General features: G+C 37.0%; 2 protein-coding genes across 2 annotated transcripts; one reads left to right on the top strand and one right to left on the bottom strand.

Annotated features, from left to right (window-relative positions):
- Positions 1-3,893: 3,893 nt before the first annotated feature.
- LOC134856770 (transmembrane ascorbate-dependent reductase CYB561-like) lies at positions 3,894-5,712 on the top strand. The gene is made up of 3 exons (XM_063873041.1): positions 3,894-4,494; positions 4,707-4,922; positions 5,325-5,712. The coding sequence occupies exons 1-3, from the start codon at positions 4,225-4,227 to the stop codon at positions 5,595-5,597; spliced, it is 759 nt and encodes a 252-aa protein (XP_063729111.1). The 5' UTR covers positions 3,894-4,224; the 3' UTR covers positions 5,598-5,712.
- Positions 5,713-10,933: 5,221 nt separating this feature from the next.
- LOC134856769 (uncharacterized) lies at positions 10,934-12,658 on the bottom strand. The gene is made up of 2 exons (XM_063873040.1): positions 12,543-12,658; positions 10,934-12,305 (listed from the first exon to the last, which is right to left on the bottom strand). The coding sequence occupies exon 2, from the start codon at positions 11,978-11,980 to the stop codon at positions 11,000-11,002; it is 981 nt and encodes a 326-aa protein (XP_063729110.1). The 5' UTR covers positions 11,981-12,305; positions 12,543-12,658; the 3' UTR covers positions 10,934-10,999.
- Between the last annotated feature and the right edge of the window lie 13,639 nt (positions 12,659-26,297).

The following is a 26,297-nucleotide window of genomic DNA, read 5'->3' as shown; positions in this document are numbered from 1 at the left end:
TCCAGTAAACCAATTTTTGTTAGCTAATGAGAACAAAATAGGACAGAATAGTCGCAGACCTCTAACGGATGAGGCCAGAAAATCATGTGATTGTTCAACGACCAATCAGAATGCAACCATGTGCATAATTGCGTGCAACGACCGCAAAGGCGCGAAAATAGTCAAATCAATTGGTAATTGGCAATTGCGTGAGTCTAATTTTAATTCTTATTTTCAGTTTGCAAACAAAAATTTCCAAAAAAAGAGCAAAAAATTGAAAAATTAAATGAACTTCTGTTACGATCGCCAGAAATTAGCAGCGTCAGCAGCAGTAAGATGGAACTGATGGACGGGAGATTGGACGCGGTGACGACACGGGTCAGAGATATTGAATGCAACACGGTTATTTCTATTCCATCGGCATTTGGGGGGAGTTGTTTCCGGCGGCGTACCCCGCGAACGTTGTTATGTCAAGGATAACATGGGATTGTAAAATTGTCAGGAAGAGTGACCCATTGCCAGAACTGTTTAACATGAAGTTAGTGGAAGCCAATTACAAGGGAGACCCTCAAATGTGAGCAGTCAAAGAATTAGTAAAGGCCAAGGACCCACAAATCGAGAGAAAGATCCGCGCAATGGGTGCGTATTTAGGACTAAAAACTCACAATTTTGTTGTTCGTGAGAATTGTCTCCTGATGGATGAACGACTCGTCATCCCGATCCCTCTTCAAAAGGCGGTGGTAAACTGAACTCACTGTTTCCACAGTGGCCGGGCGAATCTGTTTGATGCGGCTAGGGATGTGTGGTTACCTTAAATCCATCGGAGTTTGTTGGCGGCCAACGATGACTGCAAGTAATGCACCGAAGCAGGTAAAAGCCTTAAGCCAATGTGCGGCAAATATGACATTGGGAAGATTTACGAACCTAGGGAGCCACATGAATGCCCTCAATAAGACTTTGAAGGGCACGATTAAGTATCTGAATGAGTCTGAAAAAACGTGTTCTTAAGGCGGTGGACCGTTTTTCTCGGAGGCCATTGGCGATGATTTGAAGAAACAGTAGGAGTGATAAACTTCTAAAATTTTTGAAACACTATATATCTCATCACGTAGTGCCTAGGAAAGATCTTATGAATCAATGTTCTAGTTTCACGTCAAAGGCGGTAAAGTCTTTTTATAACTTCGAGGGAATATAAATTGTCCACTCTCCTGAAAATGATCATCGAGCCACCGGGTGCGTGGAACGTACAATTGGTAGTCTGAAAAACTTTGTTTTTACCTATGCGAAAGACAAAGATCATGGAAATTTTGGGCCTATGATAGAACACGCGCTTAGTGCCCTTGGATTTGCTCCTAATGCTACACTCAAAATGAGGCATTTCTAAGCACATCACGGCCGGAAGGCAAATACAGTTCTCCAAAATCTTACGAAAAAACCATCGTTACAAAACCTCAATATGGAGAGAGTGTTGATACAAAATTTTGCGTGTTTAGATTCTAGTGATCCATGCGCGGGTAACCTATTTCATCCAAGAGCGACCAATTGGGGCGAGAGGTCAGATGCTGAGTACGATGTTGAGCATATCAATCATCCGCGAAAATTCGCTGAGGATCAATTGCTGGCTATTGCTGATAATGGTCCGGCGCCGAGTGATACGAAGGAACACGGTAACTCAGAGGGCATGCAGAAATCGGGGTTGGAAAATCGGACGCCTAGGCTTCCAAGCAAACGGGCGGAACTTTTGCTTCCAATCAAAGGTATAAACTATTAAAAGAAAAAGTGATTTAAGAATCTAAACACACGTTAACACTACAAAATGAGTCTGTTCTTAGTCGCGGAAAAAGTCAACAAATCGGCACCGGAATCGCCAAAAGAATTTTTTCGAAGCCTCTGACTATGATTGACGTCAAAAGACAGGTCGAGCAGAAAAAGGCCGAAGCGAAAAAGGCTTAGGAAAACGGCTCGAAAAATGTATGGGGATAGACGCGACAGAAGTCGCCGAACTGGGACAACGACAATGAATCAGATTCTGATTCCGAATATGAGCCACTCCGAGTAACAAAGAATCTCGCAGTGGGGAGACGGTACGAGATAGAAGCTGGCCCTAGCCATAGGAGTGTGTCGAGCCCTCCAATTACAACCACGAGAACGCAAATCGGAACGCAATCAACCGACGGAGAGTATTTAAATACCGAGCGTGCGGAAACAGTCGAGGTCGGAGAAGCAAACAGTGTGCCTAACGTGAGTGAAAATGTAGTGGCGAGCCAAACTTCGAAAAAAGGCGGAAACTGCAAAGAAGCAAAGATTAGTTTCTTATTCGAGCCAAGAATCGCAGGATTCGGACGGAGCGGGATCTCAAAAAAGATCAAGAAAGCAAACGGCGGTGATAAAATAAGGAGGAGTCATGATTGAGAGTATTTTAAAGCGTGGCGAAACAAGGGGGAAGGAAAGAAGGAACGGAACACAAACAAAAAGGGTGACATCCAGAGGATAGTTACAAACTGTTAAAAAATAAACTTTGTATGTATGTCTAGGGAAAGGGCGGACCGCCGGGTCTAAAACTCAAAACTTAAAATTACAATTTAAAATTAGTCCAGTTGAAGGAATGTCATGTTTATACATTTCATAGGATGATTTTGTGAGTTCAGTTAGATTGTTTATACTGTTTATTGAGTTTGATTTATGGCGCCACTGGTGCTGTCCAAGACCTTGGTGCCAATTGATTAAGTACCTGTCAGCTGAATTGGCGTGTGCTCGTTATCTAAAACAGTTGAAGGACTGATAGCTTACGGTATAAGTTTGAGACTTATTGTTAAGAAATGTATATTATTGATTCGCGTTTTTCTCAACCTGGTAGCGTTTTATTGGTTGTCAGTAATTAGAGCCAGATTATCAGCTCATGCAAACTTTCTTTCTCGCCGTTGGTCTTTATAGCTATTTATGGCCCGGTGCCTGAACTCGTAATTCTAGTTACGCGTCTTACTTCCACTTGTGAAGAATTCAGCAAAACTTGTTTCTTACTCAGTTACTTGAGTTTGTCTTTAAACGCCTGACAGCAAAAAAAAATAACCCCAGTTTGACAGCAGAAAAGATACCCAGTTTTCTCACCAGTTTTCTCACCACCAGTTTTTTCCGTGCTTTTCAGTGAACCTCAGTTGGTTGGAAACAACTCCAAACTGTTCATCGCCCTATTGGTTTTGTACAGTTGCGTGTGTTGCAGTTTTTTAATGGAGATGATTTTTCTGAAATATCATTGACACTTTTAGGTCGACTAAATTGGTTATCTGAGCTCTGACCATAAACAAAACAGAATTTTTTAACCAAAATAACCCTGCGCGGCAGATAATTTTCAGTTAAATGGCAAAAAGCAACTTTCTTTTAAGTACTGTTTGAAAAGGTTTGACTTATCAATCCCGATTTTTTGGCACCCTCAAAATTGGTGTTAATTGGCGCCAAATGCATTTTTATTTTTTTTTATTTGGTCTGCGAAAAATTGATGTCATAATTTACTACAAAAAGGGACCTACCAGAATTGAGAGGAAGCATCTCCTACATTATCTCAGCACGCAAACGGTTCTCTATAACCTGATTTCTCTTAAAAAAAACTCAAAAAGAAAAAATTCTGGCGCTAATCCATTAATCAACGTGAAACATGAACTCTCGAAAATAAATGGATAGGTTTCAGCGTTGCTAGTCTATGCATTGAAATTTGATGCATGAACTTTTAAATTGGCGATGTAGTTTTTTTAGAGGTGCTCTCATTAACGATGTAAAAAGCCAGGCTGAACGTTCTTAGTGCCAATTTCGAGGTTGTGTGCAGTTCATTTGTTTATATTTTTTTATTCACTTTGTTTCTCTATATTCCAGAGCAGCTGCTCAAAACATAACAAACTAATTAATTACAACGTTTAGATATTAGACTTTTGATGCTAAAGTGATCTGCAGTGCCACTTTTTGGCCAGCCAAAAAATCAAAAGTTGTAATTTTGTTATGAAAAGATCTGTGTTGTTTTCTATCAGCATTTGCGTCATAGAATCAAGAGTTTGTGTGTTCACGCGTCTCCGCGACAATGAATAAGTCATTCAAACTAGGCGCAATTAAAAATAATTAGTTGTGCTAACATTTGACGTGTACATTTAAAGAGAAATCTCTGAAGAAACAGTTGGAGCAAGAAAAGTAGTGAAAGTGCACCTTTTGAGTTTTCTAACTGCGACCTTGAGTTAACTATTGGGCGTAGTAATAAACATGGGGGCCGATGACGATGACAAGACTATTGTTGAGAAAGTGATGGGGAACAAGATGGTGATGATAGGTGTGATTGCGATGGCAGAGGTGTTTGGCATCATAGGTCTGGCTCTGTTGATCCACTTCTCCAGAGAGTACTACGGTGGCTACGAGTGGGGCGACATGAAGGACGGACTCCTCTTCACCTACCACCCCCTCTTCATGTATCTGGGCATGATCTTCTTCTTCGGAAATGCAATCATGTCCTTCAGAGTGATGAACATGCTTCCTGTAAGTGACCTACTCATCCCGATGAAAAACTTAAAAATATATAAATCTAAATCGAATTTATACTATCATTTTGAAGCGTATTCACCGAGCTCTCCTAAGACATTTTTTTAAAATAGTACTTGCACGTACTCTTATATGATTTTGAGAAAACACAACTTAATTTAGGGCTCCTATAATAAGATTAGCAGTGATAACTTCTCCATGTGCTGTAGATCCCCAGGGTAGTGGCCAAGTGTATCCACGGTGGTCTGCACGTGTGCACGATGCTGTTCATCAGTCTGGGTCTGGTGGCGATCAACAGGGTCAAGAAGAATGCGTGGATGGGCACGAACAACATGTACAGTACCCACTCCTACTGGGGAGCTGTGACCATAGCAATCTACGTCCTCCAGTTCTCAGGGGGGCTCATCTCATTCCTCATACCCGTCGTGAGTGACTTTCAGTAATATACCTAGTTATATACCTACCCAAAGCGAAGCACCATTAGAATAGATCATTTATCAAGAAGCTCCGATACGCAGCAGGCAAAAAAGTTCGCCAAAAAATTTAAGCTTCAAGTGAATTCGTTTTCAGTCGGGGCTCTCAGAAAGTTGGTCTGTATATTTAGTTCATGTCGGCAGCACGAATTGCGACACCATTCATACAGCATGCTGTCGCTGCGATCGCATGCTGATTCTCAATTGCATTCCTTGAGCTACGTTTTGTTAGAAGCAAACCACTCGGAAGCAAAGGCTGGTGTTTTCTCCGAGATGTCAGTTCTCAATTTCTTTTTGCGCATCTGTCAACTGATTTTAAGATTAGTTTTCGTAAAATCAATTTGGATGTTTCTGCTGTCGGACAGAATCAAGCGCACCTTCCTGCCAATTCATCGGTTCCTGGGAGCAGGCATCTTCCTCATGGCCCTGATAACAGTGCTCATTGGACTGACCAAGATGGCCAGCACCGTGGGACAGGTGACGGGCAAGTCCTTCAGCTCCTACCCCGAGTGGGGGACAGTGCACATATTCACATCCTGCTTCATCGGACTGTTCGTGCTCACAGTCATGGTTGTGATTATCAACAGTGGATTCAAAACACCTCCAAAAACCACCCAAGAAAAATAGACGCGTCAAAATTTGGACGAGAAATTTAACATGGAATCTATTCTGTACCATATATCATCTATCAAATCACATATCATGTATCATATGAACTGTTTAATTCATATTACTGGAATTATTTTCAAAATCAACTGCATGCTACTTTAATAACTCAATGTCATTTTATAATGTGAATGTAAGCCGAGAGAGTTGTCCAGCTCCCTAGGAATAAATTACCTTCGTCCCTTGTGCATATCCTTTGCTAATGTCTTGCGATAGTCCATATCGACTGGTCAACTCTGAAAAAATCAGAGACGATTCTTGTTACAATATTAGCAACCCGTTCAAAGTTTTGTTTATTTTTCTGTTTATATTTATCGAATTATTAGCGGAATAACACGCCAAAACTGCGATGTCGAAACACCGCAAAAAATGAGGGTATTTTTTTTTTACAGATTGTCTGTTTTGCAAAAAAAAAACAAACGGCGTGACTTCTAAAGGCTAAGTCTTCACTAATGTTTTTCAAAATTTGGCTGTAAATATTAGCAAATTTGCATCAAACTCACCATTGCGAAGACTTCTTAGCGCAAAATGTTATGCAAGCTTCAAGATCCCTGCGTGTCCCAAAATACAATTAGCGATGCAATAAATCTGATCTCCAATAGATTCATATTTAAACTTCTGAGTTTTCGACTAATATTCGAATGGAATGATTTTGATCGCGGATTAGTTTGGAGGTTGGGCGTTGATTGAAAAAGTCTGTGACGCGTAATAAAAGGCCAAGGCTAGCGCTTTTGAAACAAAGTTCAAACAAAAATACTCAAACAAAGATCATCGCAGGTTTTGTTCAGACTTTTGCAGAACAGACGGAAAATTTTGTGCTCGAATTAATTTTCTCCCTCCAGACAATTCCAAAATTTTTAAATAAGTTTTTCGACGGATCGTTCATACCATCTGCAAACCATTGATGTCTAGAACTATTGAGTATTCAAAATCTGAAATATAATGCGAATTTTCCATCGAATATGTAATTCAATATTGGCCGAATGCGAAATCAGCAGGTAATTCAATCGTGCTGATACGTGTTGCCAGCTTGCCAGAACGGAAATATAAAATGTTTATAATAACAGTATTTATCAGCGCAAGGCCATCGCTAGGCCACTGAAAGAAAGTTATTATAGCAGTAAAAATGCATCAAACGTTTTTATTTCAACTTTCGAAGAAAGTGACGGAATATTTGAGCCCGGTTATTTTTTTCCCAGACTAGTTTCAATTTTTTTACTAGGCGTTTTCGGTTTAAAAAAAATTATATCAACCAAGCGTCTATTTGTTGTCTTGAGCACCCAAGAATTTGTTTTTGTCGCCTGTGATTTATTTTTGTAAAACTATGGGGGTTTAAACATTTCACAATTAGCCAAGTGGGGATAACTAACGCGCGATATAATATGAGCTTTTAACGCGTCAGCAGATATTAAATCCGTCTTAGAAACAAGTCTGAATTGAATTTAGGCATGCTGTTGTGTATACCGAAAACTTTGCTAGTTTTAAATTACCAAACTTTTTGATAGGGGAAAATTTTCCCATAAAAGGTTAGGAAAACTTTTTTTCCCTTTGTTTTTGACGAACAATTCTATCTTTCATTCTTATATTCTAAAGCGAACAGTACTCCATGGAAAATAGGCAGTCCGAACCTTGATGGCTTCTATCTGATAGGAGCAGTGTTTGTATCGATTTTCTGCATAGTGTGATCATATTAAAATGTTTCAGGTTAGCTTGATAAACGTGCAACATTGGGGTGAAAAATTTCAAAATATTCTTTCTTTTTAAACATGGCTTGGATTCTGAACAACTTCATTGTCAACAAAACTGCCCAAATTAGGGGGAAAGCCTGAATAATCCGACTGTCCTTATGTGTCAAATGCAGTTTTTAGTTCAAAAAACCTGTTAAAAATTCCAAATTGAGAATTGAAACTTTTTTCATTTCCTTCTTTCCAACCGCTACGTCAAGTAACAAAATGATTTAAAAAAAGTTTTTTTTAAGGTAGCTTTTATACCAAATAAATTGCTGAGTTTAATTTGGACTAGTTGTTTCCCGCAACCTACTGCGTCGGATTAGTTCATAGCTTTTGAGCTACATTAAGTTTTGACTTTTCAATTTCCAAATCACAACTTTGACACAGGTGAACACAATTTTAACTTTGGCTCAGATCATCAATACTTTTTCTATTGGTATTTAAAAACTTTTTTCATAAACTTTTAGTCAAAAGTCGAAAATTGTGTGAAAAAAAAAACAAAAAAAAAACAATTCTGGGCTAAAAATGTTCCGAAGGTTGAATGTTAAAACACGGAGGCGAAGTTAGGTTTCGCAACATTTGCGATGCATTGAAAAAATTCTAAAAAACGAAGTTAAAAAAAATTACTTAAAAAAATTTCTGAAATATTAAGTTGAAAAAATAACTTGAAAAAAAATTGAAATCTTGAAAAAAAAACAGCTACAAAAATTTCAAGTTTGTATAAAAAGACGTTCTTAAACAAACTTAAAAATCAAACATGGTTAAATTAGAAATTACTGACATTTCAATTATTGTAAGGAATTCTTTAAATTGGGACAAAACAAATATTCTAGAAAATAGGCAAATGAAATTTTCAGTTGTTTAGCTGTTGTTTTTTGTGTTTTTTCAAGTTTATGTTTAGTAATCGTCGACAAATGGAACTGTTCCTGAAGTTCAGTTAAAACTGATTTCTGAAACAAAAAAAATGAATATCTTAAATTTTGCAAAAAAACTAATTGTTCATGTAAAATAGTGGGAAGAAACTAAGAAAAGTGAGCCTATCAAATTAGCTGCTTTAGAAAAATTATTCACAGATTTGCCATTTTTTTGTTTCATACTTCTTCTTAACCATCCTAGCACTATTTAAGCTAATGAGGCTAAAAATCACCAATCAAGTACAAATCTTACATTTAAGGGTTTATATTGAAAAACCTATGGTAAAAGGGTCACTAAAAATTTTGAATACAGTATATTTTTTTGAAACTCAATTTTTCTGTTTATATTTCTGAAAGTTTCTCTATAAATATGTGCCAATTCTTCAGCTGAGTCACAAAAACCATTGCTTTATTTGAAGTCTTTCCGAGAAGAGCTATTCCTTTCACAAAGTAGAGAAAGCCAAATATAAAAAAAAATATTTTTTTCTTGAAAATTTCACCAAACACCTTAGCGATTCCAAACACGGTAACCTTAACATCACCTAGAAATTCATATTATTCACTGTCGCTGATTATATGCAAGGGTAGAATTAAGGGAGTCCATGCAGTTTCTTGATCTTATTTCGGCCTCCATTTTTCTCAAACACCTTAACAGTTTCAATTTTTGAAATTTAACTCTGAAATATGTCTATAGTTATAGAGAAATTCTGATTTCGAAAAATCATTAAAAAAATTTTTTAAAAGTCATTGAGATCAGAGAACTTAAATTCATTCATGGCTGATTGCGTCATGATGTTTGCGTCCAAATGAATGACGATGATTCACTAATTTGAACTTTGTTGAATCTCAGCACCTTTCATGATTTGTGGGTGTTGGTTAAATTAATTTTACTATAAAAAGAAGACTGATTCAGGTTCTGGAGGTTCTGGAGTAAAACGTTGGAGGAATTTAGGGCGTATTTCCAGAAAATTTTGAAAAAGAAATTATTTGGTCTGTTTGGTGTATTAAAAATGCTGCTAGATTCAAGGTATAACATTTTGTGTTCGGGGGTTGACTTTTGAAAAAAATGGCTATGAAAAATATTTTGATTTTTTTTTAAATTTTTTAAAATTTTTTTGGCGTACAACTTTAATCTTTATTCATCTTTTAAATTGAACGCTACTCTAGAGAAAATTATCTTGAAGGCTTCCATCTGATTTTGGCAGTGTTTTGTTTCAATTTTCTGAATAATGTGATCATAATAAAATGTTTCAGGCTAGCTTGATAAACTTGCAACATGGGATAAAAACTTCAAACGAATCGTCCTATTTAGAGAATGATTTGATTATAAACATCTTCACTACCAACAAGATTGAGCAATTCAAGGGAAGACCTGAATGTTCCAAGTGTCCTTACATGTCGAATGCAGTTGCTCGTTAAAACAATCTCTTAAATTTTCAAAATCAAGAATTAGCATTTTGTTTCTTTTTCCTTCTGCCTGTACTTCAAGTATCCATGAAACTTGGGTTTTTGAACGTATCATTTGAATATATTTTCCCCAACCTACGCTAATGAGTCGGATTAGTTCACCGCGTTAAAGGTACACTTTAATTTTACACCATATCGTCAAATTTCAAACTCTAAGTCGTAATTTTGTCACAGGTGAAACATAATTTTAACTTTGGGCTTAAGGCATCAATACTTTCCTAATGATATTCAAAAAAACTTTCAAAAGTTTTCAGTCAAAAGTCGAAAATTGTCTCAAAAAAACATGAAAAATAACTATACTGATCTAAAATGTTCCAAAAATTGAATCATAATGCACAGAGGCATAGTTTTGCATTACTTGCAAAGCAAAAAAAGTTCTGAAAAACAAAGTTGAAAAAATGAAAAAATTTCTGGAAAATTGAAGGATTAACCGGAAAGTTTAAAAAATGCTAGCAAAGTTTCATGGTGGTATATAAATTCAAAAATAGCCCTAAAAAGAATTGAAAGTTAGCTATTTTGAGCGGCAAAAAAAATTTGGGTCAAAACTTGTTTGAGCCGAAAACAAAAAAAGTTGTCATAAAACAATTCATAAAATTTTAAAAAATTCGACCCATCCAATCTGAAACACTTAATCGCATGCGACTATATTGGCCCTCAAAATTATGCAATAATAGTTGACTGACACTGAACCGATACAACATAAGTTGAAACGAATGAAAAAAAACCAAAATCAGACTAGATATACTGGTAAACTTACAAATTACTGAGCTATAGTAAAAAAACTGTCTAAATTGGAACAAAACAAATGCTCGAGAAAATAAGCTAAAAAAACGGAAAAACCGAAAACCGACAGAAAAGAAGTCGAAAAAAAAAACGTACAACGAACCGAAAGAAACTAGGGCGAAAACCACAAAACCCCAAAAAAAGAAAAATTTGTTGAAAAATTAATTACACCTGAAACGTTTTGTACCTAATTTCTAGTCAAATTATAGTAATTTTAATTAAAATTCCAAACTGAGCACGTCAAAAGATGAAGGAGTCCAAGAAATGAAATGATGAGTCCTGTGAACAAAGTTGTTTAAGGGAAAAAGTCTTGTACTCGATTTCAATACCCTTACTTATCGCAAGGGTTACAAATGAAAAATTAAAAAAAGTGCGCTTGGTTGAAGTTAAACTATTTCACGAGATACATTTGCTTTTTGAATCGTTTACATAAATAAATTTCTTCTCATGGCAAATAAATGTTCATCCGTCAGGCACTTGATGTTATGGGGTGGGTCGTCATCATTGCAATCAGCGACTGCAGTACAATACTCACACATATGAGACAAGATCCGACAATCGAAAGTACCATTGGGTCTTCCTGAAGCCAGAATACTTGTAGAATGTAACATAGCACGATACTTAGTAATTTAATGAGAAAAGACAGAGAAGGCAGCGACTTTCGGGAGCCGAGAATCCCAAAGAAGCCGACGGCCACGTACAACGAGTAGCCAAAAATTGCTAGAATCCTGTCGGCAATTGAGGCGCTTTGGAGCTCCATTTTATTATTTATCATTTCAGGCAATGGAAATATGCAGCATCCCGTAAACGAAGCGGCAACTAAGAGAGACACCGGAATGTTGGTCAACTTGTGCATGTTGATGAAAGACAGTGCTCCGAAAAATCCCGACAATGTCGATAAAACTACTCCCAAAATGTAACTGAGATCGAAATCGAAGTCGTCGCCCGTCTGCGATTGGCTAATACAAGCTAGTCCAGCTAGACCAATCAGAGTTGAGAGGACAGTGCACCAATGAGGAACGAACTTAAGACAGAAAATTTCTAATATGAGACAAAACCCGAATGCAGAGAAGTAATTAACAGCAGTAGCGTCTCCAACTGTCATAAAATCCAGAGATAGAAAGAATAAGAAGTTGAACAACCCCGCACAGAAAAATCCATTGAGGAAAACTTTGAACAATTTATCTCTTGGGTATGTTTTCCGACTGCAAGCAAATAACCCGACTAAACCCGAGAGCGTGCCAAGATATCCGACTCCAAAGGAAGCAGTGCATCCGCCGAGTTCCGAGAACTGAATGATGGCGCCTGACAGGGCAAGGGATATCGCAGCTGCCACATTCAGTAACAATCCACACAGTTTGGTTTTTCTGGTCGGCGTTGGTCTGTTTGCTAATGCACTGGCTTCAACTGCATGACTCACATTTGTGACTGAGCAATCGAAAGTCGACATAACTTCAGCCTCGTGTAAAGATTAAGAAAACTCTGTCTAACAGAGCTTACTTTTGTAACTTTTCTTCCTCGATCCACCTTCAGTTTTTTTTATTTCGAATAGATGCACGGCTGTTTTCCTCTTTTAAGCGTATTTTAGACATTGCAAATGGTTACCATCGACAGATAAGGGCGAAGAAAAAGAGCGCGCTTTGTTACTTCATTAATAGTCCATTTCGACTATTGTTTTTGTTTTTTTTTGTTTGCGGGATTTCTATGTGATAGGGTTTGTGTTCAGTAACCGTCGACGCTCGAAACCATTTCTGAAGTTTAGTAAAAACTGAACCCTAAAACATAAAACGCATGCCTGAAATTTTGCAAAAAAGTATTGTTCATTTAAAATAATTTGTATGAACTAATTAAACCAATTGGAAGAAGTTAGGAGAGTTGAGCTTATTAAATTAGCAGTTTTAAAAACACTGTTTATAGATTTGCCCATTTTATTGTTTCGTACTTCTGCTTAACCATCCTATCTTCATTTATGCAAATGAGGGCAAAAGTCAATTAAAAAGTACAATTCTCACCTTCAAGGGTTCATCTTGGAAAACCTATGGTAAAAAAGGTCACAGAAGTATTGACTTGAAATGATTTTATTCAAACTCAATCTTTCTTTATATTTTCCAAAACAACTCTCTATAAATCTGTGCCATATCTTCTGAGCCAAAGAGTCTCAAAAACGTCGCTTTGTATGAAGGACACTCGAGCACCACACGGAGAAACTTGGCAGTCTTGCCGATGAGAGCTATTCCTTCCACAAACTAGTTCAGGTCTTCTCAAATGCCAAATACAAATGAAAAACCCATTTTTTGCCTTTGAAAAGATTACCAAGCACGGTAACGGTAAAATCAGCTAAATAATCATAGCGCTGATTTAATTTATCCGGACAAAACGAACAAAACTTGAACTTTCAAACAAGTTTTTTTTCAAATTCACAAAAACTGAAGAGAACAAAAGTTGATTAAAGTTTCATCAGAATTAATATGGTGCAATTTTTTCTCCAAAGCTCTCAACCAAATTTTTACCCCAAAAATTGGCCATTTTGGCTTTTTTCAGTTAATCAAGAATTTCGCTGAAACTACTAAGTTAAATGATAAGTAAAATAGATCACAAGAGCTCAACAGAGTTCTAGAAGGGCTAAATCTCCAAGACTTTGAGTAAGTTGTTTAAAATTTGTTTTTAAGCAAAGATTTTGGGTTTTATTTAGTAAAAATCACGTTTCTTGACTATCAAGCAAAAATATTTTCTCTTATACAGGTTTTTGGAGAATTAACCCTTATAAGACTTTTTTGTTGGGCTGTGTAAGATGCTTCATGTGATATTTATGCCTTATCAATTAACTAAGTAGTTTCAGCGTAATTCTTGAGTAATTGAAAAAAGCCAAATTGACCGATTTTTGGGGTAAAAGTTTGGTTGAGAATTTTGGAAAAATTGCACCATAATAATTCTGATGAAAATCTAAGCAACTTTTGTTCTCTTCACTTTTTGTCTAATCTTAAATCAATTTGAGCACATCGTGTTCGAAAGTTCAAGTTTTGTTCATTTTGCCCGGATAACTTGAATCAGAACTGTATGCTAGGGCAGATTTAGGGAGTTCCATGCCGCTTCTTCTTATTCTTTCGCCTCCCCTTTGTCTGAAGCTGTTTTTCGATTTAAGTTTGAGGTCATCTAACTCTAAGCTATGTCGAACAAGAAATTCTAAGTTCGTAAAACTGCAAAATCATTTGAAAGTTTTTGATATCAGAGAATTTAACATCACTCATGGTCAATTACCACATTATGCTTGCGTAAAAATGGATGATTATGATTCAATTGTTTGAGTTTTGTTGAATGTCAGCACTTTTCATGATTTAAGGGTATTGGTCATATCAATTTTAGCATAGATACTAGCCTGATTCAGGTCAGATCTAAAAATTTATAAGAAAGTTGGGGCGTATTTCCAAAAAATTGAATCTTTTTAACAATTACCCCCCTCGCCTATGATACCTTGTACCGAGTCTCCCCCCCCTATGAAGAGACAACTGATCAGTTAGGCATTTCCAAGTTTGGTACCTTGTTAAGAATATCGCCGCTTCTTCTTTCTTCTTCGTATTTCGCCTTCCCTTTGTCCGAAGCTGTTTTACAATATAAGTTTGTGGTAATCTAACTCTAAACTATGTCAATCAAGAATTTCTAAAGTTGTAAAATTGTAAAATCATTTGAAAGTTTTTGATATCAGAGAACTGAACAACACTCATGGTCATTTATCTCATCATGCTTGCGTAAAAATGGATGATGATGATTCAATTATTTGATTTTTGTTGAATGTCAGCATTTTTCATGATTTAAGGGTATTGGTCATATCAATTTTAGCATAGATACTAACCTGATTCAGGTCAGATCTAAAAAATTTGTAAGGAAGTTGGGGCGTATTTGGAAAAAAAATGGATCTTCTATGGTACCTTGTAACGAGTCTCTCCCCCCCCCCCTATGAAGAGAGAATTGATCACTTAAGCATTTCCGAGTTTGATACCTTGTTACGAATATCGCCGCTTCTTCTTTCTTCTTCATTTTAAGCCTCCCCTTTGTCCGAAGCTGTTTTACAATATAAGTTTGTGATCATCTAACTCTAAACTATGTCGATCAAGAAATTCTAAATTCGTAAAATCGCAAAATCTTTTGAAAGTTTTTGATATCAGAGAACTTAACATAACGCATGGTCAATAACCTCATTATGCTTGCGTAAAAATGGATGATGATGATTCAATTATTTGAGTTTCGTTGAATGTCAGCACTTTCCATAATTTAAGCGTATTGGTCATATCAATTTTAGCATAGATACTAGCCTGATTCAGGTCAGATCTAAAAATTTATAAGGAAGTTGGGGCGTATTTCCAAAAAAATTGAATCTTCTTAACAATTTTCCCCCTCCCCTATGATACCTTGTAACAAGTCTCCCCACCCCCCTATGAAGAGAGAACTGATCAGTTAAGCATTTCCCTGTTTGGTACCTTTTTACGAATATCGCCGCTTCTTCTTTCTTCTTCGTTTTTCGCCTCCCCTTTGTCCGAAGCTGTTTTACAATATAAATTTGTGGTCATCTAACTCTAAACTATGTCGATCAAGAAATTCTAAATTTGTAAAATCGCAAAATCTTTTGACAGTTTTTGATATCAGAGAACTTAACATAACGCATGGTCAATAACCTCATTATGCTTGCGTAAAAATGGATGATGATGATTCAATTGTTTGAGTTTTGTTGAATGTCAGCACTTTTCATGATTTAAGGGTATTGGTCATATCAATTTTAGCATAGATACTAGCCTGATTCAGGTCAGATCTAAAAATTTATAAGAAAGTTGGGGCGATTTTCCAAAAAAAAATTGGATCTTCTTAACTATTCTCCCCCTCCCCTATGATACCTTGTAACAAGTCTCCCCACCCCCCTATGAAGAGAGAACTGATCAGTTAAGCATTTCCCTGTTTGGTACCTTTTTACGAATATCGCCGCTTCTTCTTTCTTCTTCGTTTTTCGCCTCCCCTTTGTCCGAAGCTGTTTTACAATATAAGTTTGTGGTAATCTAACTCTAAACTATGTCAATCAAGAATTTCTAAAGTTGTAAAATTGTAAAATCATTTGAAAGTTTTTGATATCAGAGAACTGAACAACACTCATGGTCATTTATCTCATCATGCTTGCGTAAAAATGGATGATGATGATTCAATTATTTGATTTTTGTTGAATGTCAGCATTTTTCATGATTTAAGGGTATTGGTCATATCAATTTTAGCATAGATACTAACCTGATTCAGGTCAGATCTAAAAAATTTGTAAGGAAGTTGGGGCGTATTTGGAAAAAAAATGGATCTTCTATGGTACCTTGTAACGAGTCTCTCCCCCCCCCCCCCCCCTATGAAGAGAGAATTGATCACTTAAGCATTTCCGAGTTTGATACCTTGTTACGAATATCGCCGCTTCTTCTTTCTTCTTCATTTTAAGCCTCCCCTTTGTCCGAAGCTGTTTTACAATATAAGTTTGTGATCATCTAACTCTAAACTATGTCGATCAAGAAATTCTAAATTCGTAAAATCGCAAAATCTTTTGGAAGTTTTTGATATCAGAGAACTTAACATAACGCATGGTCAATAACCTCATTATGCTTGCGTAAAAATGGATGATGATGATTCAATTATTTGAGTTTCGTTGAATGTCAGCACTTTCCATAATTTAAGCGTATTAGTCATATCAATTTTAGCATAGATACTAGCCTGATTCAGGTCAGATCTAAAAATTTATAAGAAAGTTGGGGCGATTTTCCAAAAAAAAATTGGATCTCCTTAACTATTCTCCCCCCACCCTATGGTACCTTGTAACGAGTCTCTCTCTCCCCCCCCCCCCCCCCCTTCTATGAAGAGAGAATTGATCAGTTAAGCATATACGAGTTTGGTACCTTGTTACGAATCCCCCCCAACCCCCTAAGGTGGCCAGTCTATAAAATTCTATGGCAAATTGGCATTTTCGTAATTCGAGTGATTTAGGCTTTTTGTAATGATTTCAGAAACTTCATGAATCATCCGCACTTTCCAAGAATAAAAACAATTATTTTTCCCAAGACTTTCAATTTTTATATAAAGAAAGCGTCTCTTTGATTTGAGCAGACAAAAATGGTCACAATAATATATAAAGACAAGACTGCTCGTATATCAGACCAGGGTGTTCTTTATACACAGAGACGGAGTTGCACTTCGCATACACAAGCAATATATGACCAAAAACGCTACAGGGAAAAATTGAAAAAATCAAAACTGTGAGCCTACAAAAAGTGACGCACGCCGGCTCTTTTTCCTCCCCTCCTCACCTGCAAATTTTTTAGAGTAATTTTTCATTACGAGGCCAAACTGTGCATTTTGTGCATTGTAAGCGGATTACACAACAAGGACGCTCCCTTTGTTCTTCTTTTGTTCTTTCATTTTCTTTGATCGTTCCCACAAAATTTTAACATGTTTAAAGACTTGTCAATGGAATCCAGGAACATACAGACACAAAATTGTGCGACTATCCAGTGCACAGTTTGGCCTCGTAATGTTCTGTTTACATTGTCGGATTGTTATAAAGTTTGGCATACGAACTAATTAGGCCAGACAGACATATTTGGTCTTCATACTCAACCTTGTAAAACCACTCGTTACACCATGAAATTAATGCTTATGTGAGAGCCCGCGCGCCTAATATGAGTCTACATAATTGCTAAGTGAAGCAAACCAATTATGACGCATTAGCAGTACCAGTCAATTTGACAAAAAAAAGAAATTCATTAACTAACATGCCTCAATTTATAGAGCGGACGCATTTTAGCTAGTATACGAAAAAGTTCTTTAAAAACATCTGACCCTGTCCAGGTTTGAACCCTCTTATTTAGTTGCGGTTCGCCATCCCTACCTCTACGCAACAGATCCATGATAATTTAAAGCTAAAGTGCTATTTGTAAAATAATAGTCTGTGTTAGTATCCTTAGCATTGGCTGCACTTAATAGCTGGTTATTGATCAAAATGAACACTTTCAAAATGAACTTGTTTTGTCGCAACGATATTTGCTTCTTATGAGGGAGAAAAAGGGAGTTCATACTATAACACAAGCCTTGCTTTGTAATCAAGGCATTCTTCATATCTGCTCGTATATCAGGGCAATTTTTCACCTCAGCACCTCCCAAATGATACTCATCAACGCAGTTTCCTTATTTTGATTATCGCCACTAATACTTTGTTTTCCAGCCTTAAATTTGACGTCAATAATTGTATAACCCAAAAATTGCCCGCTCTGACGGATCTCCCTCGCCAAACTTGACTAATCCTAAGCATTCGATATTGAGCATGATAGCACATTTGAGGAGCTCATTCATTAAGCAACGCTCTTCAGAGATCTATTTCAATGGAAAAGCACTAAACTAAATGATCGAGAAGCAGCCCTCTGTTTTCAGAACACAACTAGGTCTAGCAGAGTCTTGTAGATAGCACCAGCGGATTTGGGGGGGGGGGGGGAGAGAGCGGGGAAGGCGGATGCTCCCCTCATGGATTCGACCCCCTGCCGACCCAAAGGGTCCCCCATTTGTACATTTTTGAGATATCCATTTTTGGCTGACTGGCACTAAAATTTTTCTAAAGACGCCTCGGCGCCAAAATGTACTCATTTCGAGGGGATAGCGCGCGCAGAAAAAAAAACGCAATTTTTTTGGTCAAAACTTTCCAAAAAGTTCCTAAAAAGGCCTTTTTTGGCCTGTTATTTTCTAATTTGCCTGCGGCGCAAAATTTTTTTGTCGAAATGGGGTCTTTATAGTGATTTGGGAGAGCTCAGAAAATCAATTTTGGCGACCTAAAAAAAGATCCGCCCCCGTCGAGAAAATCCTAGATCCGCCCCTGTTAGATAGCGAGATGCTTTTTCAATGTAGTTGCTTAAGAACGAGGAATAATAATCATCTACATATGGGCCAGTGTGATCATTTATGGGGGAAAAGATTGTCATGGTCACCACGATAAAAAATGGCTGACAGAACAGTCCTCCATGCAATTCCACAGTGAAGCTTTTTGTAGAAAATCCAATGACCATTTTCTTACTGCCGTTAAGTCAGCCTCTACGTTTTCTAAAAGACCATTTTGCCTTTTCTTTGAACAACAACAATTTTAACAGAACATTTCTGTAATTTAAAAAAAAAACATTATAAACACCCTCAAAAAAAAACATTTTTGTCTTTAAAAACAATTAACAACCTCTAAACAAAACCCTAAAACTGCGTTTGAACAGTTTCTCTTTTTTGTCGAGCATTTTAAACAGTTCCTTGACAAAGCTCAACTCAGACCAAGAGTTCTAACTGCCGTAGCAGGATCTTCTTGATGCCGATCGAAAGAAACGCTTCTTTGATTCTAATCATTTTAAACTATGCCTCCCAAACCTGGCTATAACTGCCAGCGAAACCTCCATAATTACTTGCAAGTTTCCCAAAAACAAGCTCAAATGGTAATTAGTGGGTAATCATTTATGAGTGTGACTACCCTTCTGCCCAAGGAAGCCTACCTACCATTCAATTTTTCCAAACAGCTTTGACCACGTCACATGGCCTCCACCCACGGCAATCAATTTTTAGCTCTTCCAAATCAGAAGCAGATATTTTTCATCAAACTCACACTTCAGCCAAAGTTCCCTCAAATTGTAATAACCACGAGTTGATCTTTGTTTTCGTTTTTAAACGCCTTCTACCGTAAATCAAATTTTGCTTACAAAAGCTGTACCTCTAAGCAATAGCTTTCCAAAACCACTCACTGTCAGCTCTTTCAACTCCACTCAATAGCTTTCCAAAACCACTCACTGTCAGCTCTTTCAACTCCGGTCTAGTAAAACCTGCTTCTGAATACCTGTCTTTCCAATTGCTCCAGTTCTTTACTTTACTTAACTTGTTCCTTTGCACCATACACTACTTAGACTCTTTCCAACTGTACAAAAACTCTAAGAAAAATTTCAAATCCAAACTCATTTATACTAATATTTTTGCTTGTATCAGGATGGAGCTCTAATTTTTGCGAAAAAAAAAACGAAAAAATTGATGATATCAACATTGACTATTTTCACAATCATGCCTTCATGCGCAATTAAAATTCAAAGTGACCAATTTAGCATCTAGTTATCTTTTTGGATACTAAACGACATTTGTCGAACCCAATAAAACCCTAAGCAAGAATCACAGGCAAAATAGAGTTATGGTAATTTAAAAACTCTGAGAAAATATGGTATTTAAAAAACTCTGTTCAAAAAATCCTGTTTTGTCAGAAAAAAATGGCGTGTTATTTAACGCGAGTTTGCAAAAGAGGCATTTTTCCAACCTGCTACCTTTACCGAAAAAATTTCAGTTCAAATCATTTTTGACAAAGCAACTAAAGCCATTGATCTTTTCAGATAATAATTGAACCTTTAAAAAAAAACTGGTTGCTCAAAAATTTGATTTTTTTGTTGTTAAAACTGCAGGAGCCAAGTAGGCCGACAATTTCTTCGAAAGTTGGAAAAAAATTGTTTTCAGCAAGAAAATGATTTTCTGAGAATTATTAAGAACAAGCCTCCACCTTCAGAAAAGGGTGAACAGAAGCTAGTTTCATATAAACTTGAGTCTTAATTTCATTAAAAATACGCTGTTTTCTCAGCTTGAGCTTTTTTCATTCAAAATAAAGATTTTTTGGTTATTTTTAAAGGTTTGTTGAAAAATTTTTTTTTAAATGGCAGAAAAAATTAGAAAACGAATAAGTTCAAATTAATTGGCGCATACGGACAAGAAAAGTCAGCTTTGATTTACGAAAAAAAAAGATAATATTGAGAAAAAAAATCAATTCAGAAAATACTAACTTGCTAAAAAACTTAAGTGTTCCAAATTTCAAGCATAGTGATTTCAGTTAAAATATTTTTGAAAGTGAACTGAAGCCGTTGATCTTTTTCAGATGATAATTAAAACTTTAGTTAAAACAGGTTACTCAAAAATTCGACTCTTTTGTAGTTGAAACTAAGGAGCCAAATATGCCGTCAATTTCTTTGAATGTCACAAAAAACTGTTTTCAGCAAGGAAACGATTTCTGAGAATTTATAAAAAATAAGTCTCATCTTCAGAAAAAGTAAAAGAAAACAGCTAGCTTCATATCAACTTGTGTCTTCATTTCATTGAAAGTACGCTGTTTTCTCAGCTTGAGCTTTATTCATTCAAAATAATGATTTTTTGGTTTTTTTATAGGTTTATTAGAAGTTTTTTTCAATTGCAGAAACACTAAGAAAACGGATAAATTGAAATTATTTGGCGCATACGGACAAGAACAGTCAGCTTTGATTTCCGACGAAAAAAAAAGATAATTTTGAGAAACAATTTCAATTTAGAAAATACTAAAATACTAACTTGCTAAGAAACTGAAGTTTTCAAACTTTCGAGCATTGTGATTTCAGTTCAAATATTTTTTGAAAAAGAATTGAAGCCGCTGATCTTTTTCAGATGAAAATTAAAACTTTAGTTCAGACTGGTTACTCAAAAATTTGTTTTTTGTAGTCAAAAATTAAGGAGCCAAGTATGCCGTCAATTTCCTCGAAAAACGGAAAAAAAACTGTTTTCAGCACGGAAACGATTTCAGAGAATTTATAAGAATAAGTCTCATCTTCAGAAAAAAAAACAGCTAGCTTCATATCAACTTGTGTCTTCATTTCATTGAAAGCACGCTGTTTTCTCAGCTTGAGCTTTTTTCATTCAAATTAAACATTTTTTTTGGTAATTTTTAAAACTTTGGAACATTTTTTTTCGTAAGAAAATTGCCAAAAAAATTGAGAAAACGAATGAATTCAAATTAATTGGCGCTTACGGGCAAAAACAGTCTGTTTCGACTTCCAAAAAAAAACAATCAAAATTTTGAGAAAAAAACCAAATTCAGAAAATACTACTTTGCTTCAAGAAAATAAGTGTTCCAAATTTCGAGCATATTGATTTCAGTTCAAATATTTTTTGAGAAAGAATTGGAGCCATTGATCTTTTTCAGAAGATGATTAAAACTTAAGTTATAACTGGTTACTCAAAAATTTGAATTTTTTATAGTTAAAATTATGGAGCCAAGTATGCCGTCAACTTCTTCGAAATTCAGATAAAAACTTTTTCATTACGAGGCCAAACTGTGCACTAGATAGGAGCACAATTTTTTGTCTGTAAGTTCCTGAATTCCAGATACAAGTCTTAAAATATGTTCCAAAACGTAAGTGGATTCCACAAAAAAAATTTCAATGGATTCCGCATTCAAATACCTATAACGTAAATTTTGTCGGCACATTTGTTTTGTGTGACATTCGACCAGAATGTGAAAAATGCAATCTCTGCAGAATTCGAATTTTTAGCAGCGAGCCTTCCGGATTGGTGATTATTAAGAATTAAGAACGTTATTGGAACGATTGGCCAAACGGTGAGGACTGGAATATTCTGGTATTTTAAAATTTCAAAAATTCTAATTATGACGTCATATTTCTGAGAAACGTCAGAAACGGCCATTTTGGCTAGAACAAGAAAGAAAAACAGAACAACATTAGCTGCGCTAACAACAACTACGAAATCGAGATTGGAAAACGACAACGAGTTACAGAGTAACAGAGAACACTCCGAGTTGCAACTATTGTGCCGCTACAATAGTTGCAAGGCCGTTGCGAACAACGGTGAAGGGTGAAAGACGGCCTTCCGGATTAAGAAGAAATCAGGATTAACAAGCTTGATCCAGCGGATTCATCAATACGGAAGGATAAAGGAACTGAAACTTTTAGCCTGTTACATAAACATTTAGCTTCTTGTCATGTCCTGATTTGAATTTAATTAACATCTAGATTCATTTTGATAAGGATGAGAAGCTAGGAGTTGGGGGAAAGGGTTGATCCATCTTCGATGGAGATGATGATTTTTATCTACTGAACAAAAACAATAGTAATATAATAAGTAGTAGCCCTGTTTTTAGGAGTGACCTCGTGGTCTGGGGATACTGAGACCCAGCCATGAGCTCACTATTTCTGCATGTAATCTAGTTAAATTGAGTGTTTTGACCGAAGCCGAAAGCAGTAACGTTTTTGTCGACCCGATGTTAGAAAGACCACCGAAAAGTACTGGCTTGGTAGAGACGGTGAAAAGCATGCAAAGCTCTGTTTAGACGTTAGCCAGTCGTCTTAAGACTTAGTTTTGTCTTCCGTCGATATGTATCTTCCGGGCGAATGTTACATAGATGTTTTTTTGGCGCTCCTGGGTGTTATTCTTTTTAACATCATGACCGGCGGAACCGTTAACGAGCACTCCGCGCCGAGCGGATGCTACATTAACGCCCTTAATAGGCCTAAACCGCCGGGGCGGAAGCGTAGTTCGGAACGCGGAAGCCTTCCGGATTACCGTGAATAGCTTTTTAACTTAGTTAAGACCGAAAATTCACGAACCAGGAAGGGTGGGGGGATTCGCGGTCCCGTCATCTCCTGAATGGTTTGTGACCAAAAACACTTAAAGATATATATAAAACCAAACAAAAAGTAGTATAGTACCCGAGAAAAACAAAAAACATAAAAAAGTATACGAAAAAACCAAAAACAGTTAAAAAAAGTAAAAGATCAGTAGAAATCATCCCCCCAGACAAGATGTGATCCGACCCCCCCGTTTGTTGTTGATAGATATATTGTTGTTACAGGCATTTATATCAGTCAAAATTGTTACGATCAGTTTTGGAGCCCGTTTGTGAGGCTTGTACTGTAGGGTTATTTGAGCATTTAAGCACGTTAATGATAAATTGCGCTCAATCCGGAAGGGTCAGCTGATTTGCGCTCAATTCGGAAGGGTCCTGGGAGAAGACTGATCCGGCAAGCAGTACAAGGAGCAACAAGAAGGGGCTCAACGACAACAACAATCGACTGTTGGGTATCGTTAGCAAGTTTTGTGTCCCTTTTGGTACAAAAATTAAGATAGTAATCTGTGGGGGGCTCGACAGTGCTGCACTGTAGTGACCCTTCACCGAACTGCGAATATCCGAGTTAAGCACCTTAATTCGGATATTAAACAAACCCGGAGGGGTATAGTATTACTACTAGTACTAATTATATAGCCTATATTAATAGTCTTATATCGTTTTTCAGTCAAAAACAACGAAAACAGACCGGTTTTTAGGGTCAAAATAGCGATATTTTGATCCCCCCACAGGTCGCGATTTTTGAAATATCGATATTTTTGAAACGGAAAAAAGCGCTAAGTTAGTGTGTTACATCGTAACTGCACTACCATAATAGAGAGAACCGGTTCGAAAGTGGTTGGAACTAAGTAAGTTTAGTTCGAAAGTGGTAGGAACTATTTTGGTACCGAGAACCGAAATTTGGTGATTTTTGAGAAAACGAAACACTATAAATTTAGAAAATTTTTTGAAATTTTTGAGTTACAACAGTAAAAATAGTTGTTCGGACAACTTCCACTAGTGAATCTACAAGTTTTAAAACCCGCTACCCGAAAACCTTCCGGGTTGCAGAGAAATCGAACTTAACGTGTTTGATTTGGTGGATTCATCAATCCGGAGGGGTACAGGTAGCATAGTTTTTCGCAAATTTTTTCAGCAAAAGCGTTTTAGATCGGGTCTTTTGCATTGAACTAGAAAAGTATAGGCCTTCTGAGCTCGGATCAATAATTTTTAGGTCGAAAGGACCTGATTTGCGGAAAAAGTTAGGCGGAACCTATAAGAGAGAAAAATTTTTGAGCTTAGAAAAAAGACGTTTTGGTTAATAACTTTGGAACTACTGGGCATATCGAGTTGATCTTGGTACCAATAGATCAGAAATTAGCTGAGCTTACTGATAGGGACAAAAGTTTTTCGGAAAAGTAAGCGTGAAAATTTTTTGAGATTGTTTTTAGCAAATTCCTCAATTTGGAAGGCTACACCCTTCACGTTTTACAAATTTTTTTTAGAAAAGCCCTTATACCCCTGACAAGAGGTAATAGCGGTTGAATAAAGTAACTTTAGGCTGTTCTAGACGAAAAGGGAAGGCTAAAGGCACAGCAAAAGCTTAAGCGAGCCGAAGTTAGGCGAGCGATAAGACCCTTCACCGTTAGTGTGAATTGTCAAATAAGAGGCTTAACTTCAATCCGGAAGTATCTAGGAAAGCAGTGCATACCCTTCCTAGTTAATTGAAAGAGCAAAATTGCATCGGAGAACGTATCCGGAGGGGTATAGGTTGAAAGAAGGAAATCTCCGAAAAGCTACTTTTCCCAATCCGGAGGGGTCAAATTTTTTAAAGTTAGGAGGGGTCCGAATCCGGAGGGGTCTTATAGTTGCTAATTCGGAGGGGTCCAAATCCGGAGGGGTCTTATATTAACTAACTCAGAGGGGTCCCAATCCGGAGGGGTCTAGATTCTGCCAGTCCGGAAGGGTCCTATTTGTGCCAATCCGGAGGGGTATTATTTTATTAAAGGACTTAGGTAGACGAAAGAAAGACTAAAAAGTGAGAGGTATTAGGTTATTAGCAAACAGGCTAGCTATCAGTGACTGCACTGGTAACTTGCCTTTCAATAAGAACCAGACCAAAACAAAACAGATCCGAACTCGGATATTCGCGACACTAAGTCTAAATTAAAAAGAGCGTGATTCATTGGTGTGGATTGTAACATAATACGTTTTTGGGAAAAGTGACTGCCCTGAGGATTTTAGTAGGTCTAGCTCGGGCAGTCCGAAGGCAGATAGGTAACACAGTACTCGGTGGGTGCAATAGCCGCCTACTTGAGAAAATTACTGCCTTCAAAGTTTTGTCTGTTTGGTGCAGCACCGAGCAGGGAAAGCTTTTTCTTTAAAAGACAAATTCGGCTATTGTACTGCGACCGACTAAGAGTACATTACACATACGTTTTTTTTAGAGACATTCATATTCTGTCAATATATATATTTTTGTTTTTGATTTTAAGTCAACATAAACTGTGCTTGATTGGGTAGTGAGTACACTATCTTTTAAATTGACTGATAACATTATATTGTGCTAGTTTTCAAATCTTACCACCGATAATCGGTTAGTGTGAATAAATTTTATACAAACTGTACTCTGATAACATACAGGGATTCGTGGTCACTATTTAATAGAATCTTGTGAAAATTATTGTGTTGTGTCATTATTATTGTTAATAAAACTATAAGGTATCTAGCAATCGGGTTAAGTATAGGCATTAATAAGTGACAAATAGAGAATGAGTCTAGACAAGTCAAGGATACCAAAACGAGGTGATAGCTCTGGGAAATTCATACCTGAAAATCCAAGAAAAACGATGACCGATCCTTTTGTGGATTGGATCAAGCGATCCCGGTCCGATAAAGGGGAGACGGTTTCAGGCAGAATGGTTGAAACGAGAAGTCAGAAGACCTCAGAAGAGCGAAAAGAACTGTTAGAAGTGGAGGTCAATACGGACCATACCATGAACGACAACCAGGAAGTAAATGGACTGGAAGGGAGAGGCAGAAGGCTGGCGAGTGAATCTACTCCGGTAGAACAAGGCCATGATTTTGCCACTTCCACCGGGACATTGGATCGAGAGGAGATGTCGGAACTGTCCGACATCTCAACTGAAGTAGCGGCAACTAGGAGATCTCCGACAGACAACACTATGATGGCAGGAGGAACTGGGAAACAAACAACGTCATCATCATTCTCAGAAAGAATGAAGAACACCTTCGGAAACATCTTTCCATTCAGCATGGGAGGAGGAGCAGGAAACGACGGTGAATCCCAGGAGGAAGAGGATGAAGAGGA

The sequence above is a fragment of the Symsagittifera roscoffensis genome, chromosome 1 (assembly GCF_963678635.1).
Source record: "Symsagittifera roscoffensis chromosome 1, txSymRosc1.1, whole genome shotgun sequence".
Lineage (NCBI taxonomy): Eukaryota > Metazoa > Xenacoelomorpha > Acoela > Convolutidae > Symsagittifera > Symsagittifera roscoffensis.
This window is presented reverse-complemented; position numbering and strand designations above follow the sequence as displayed.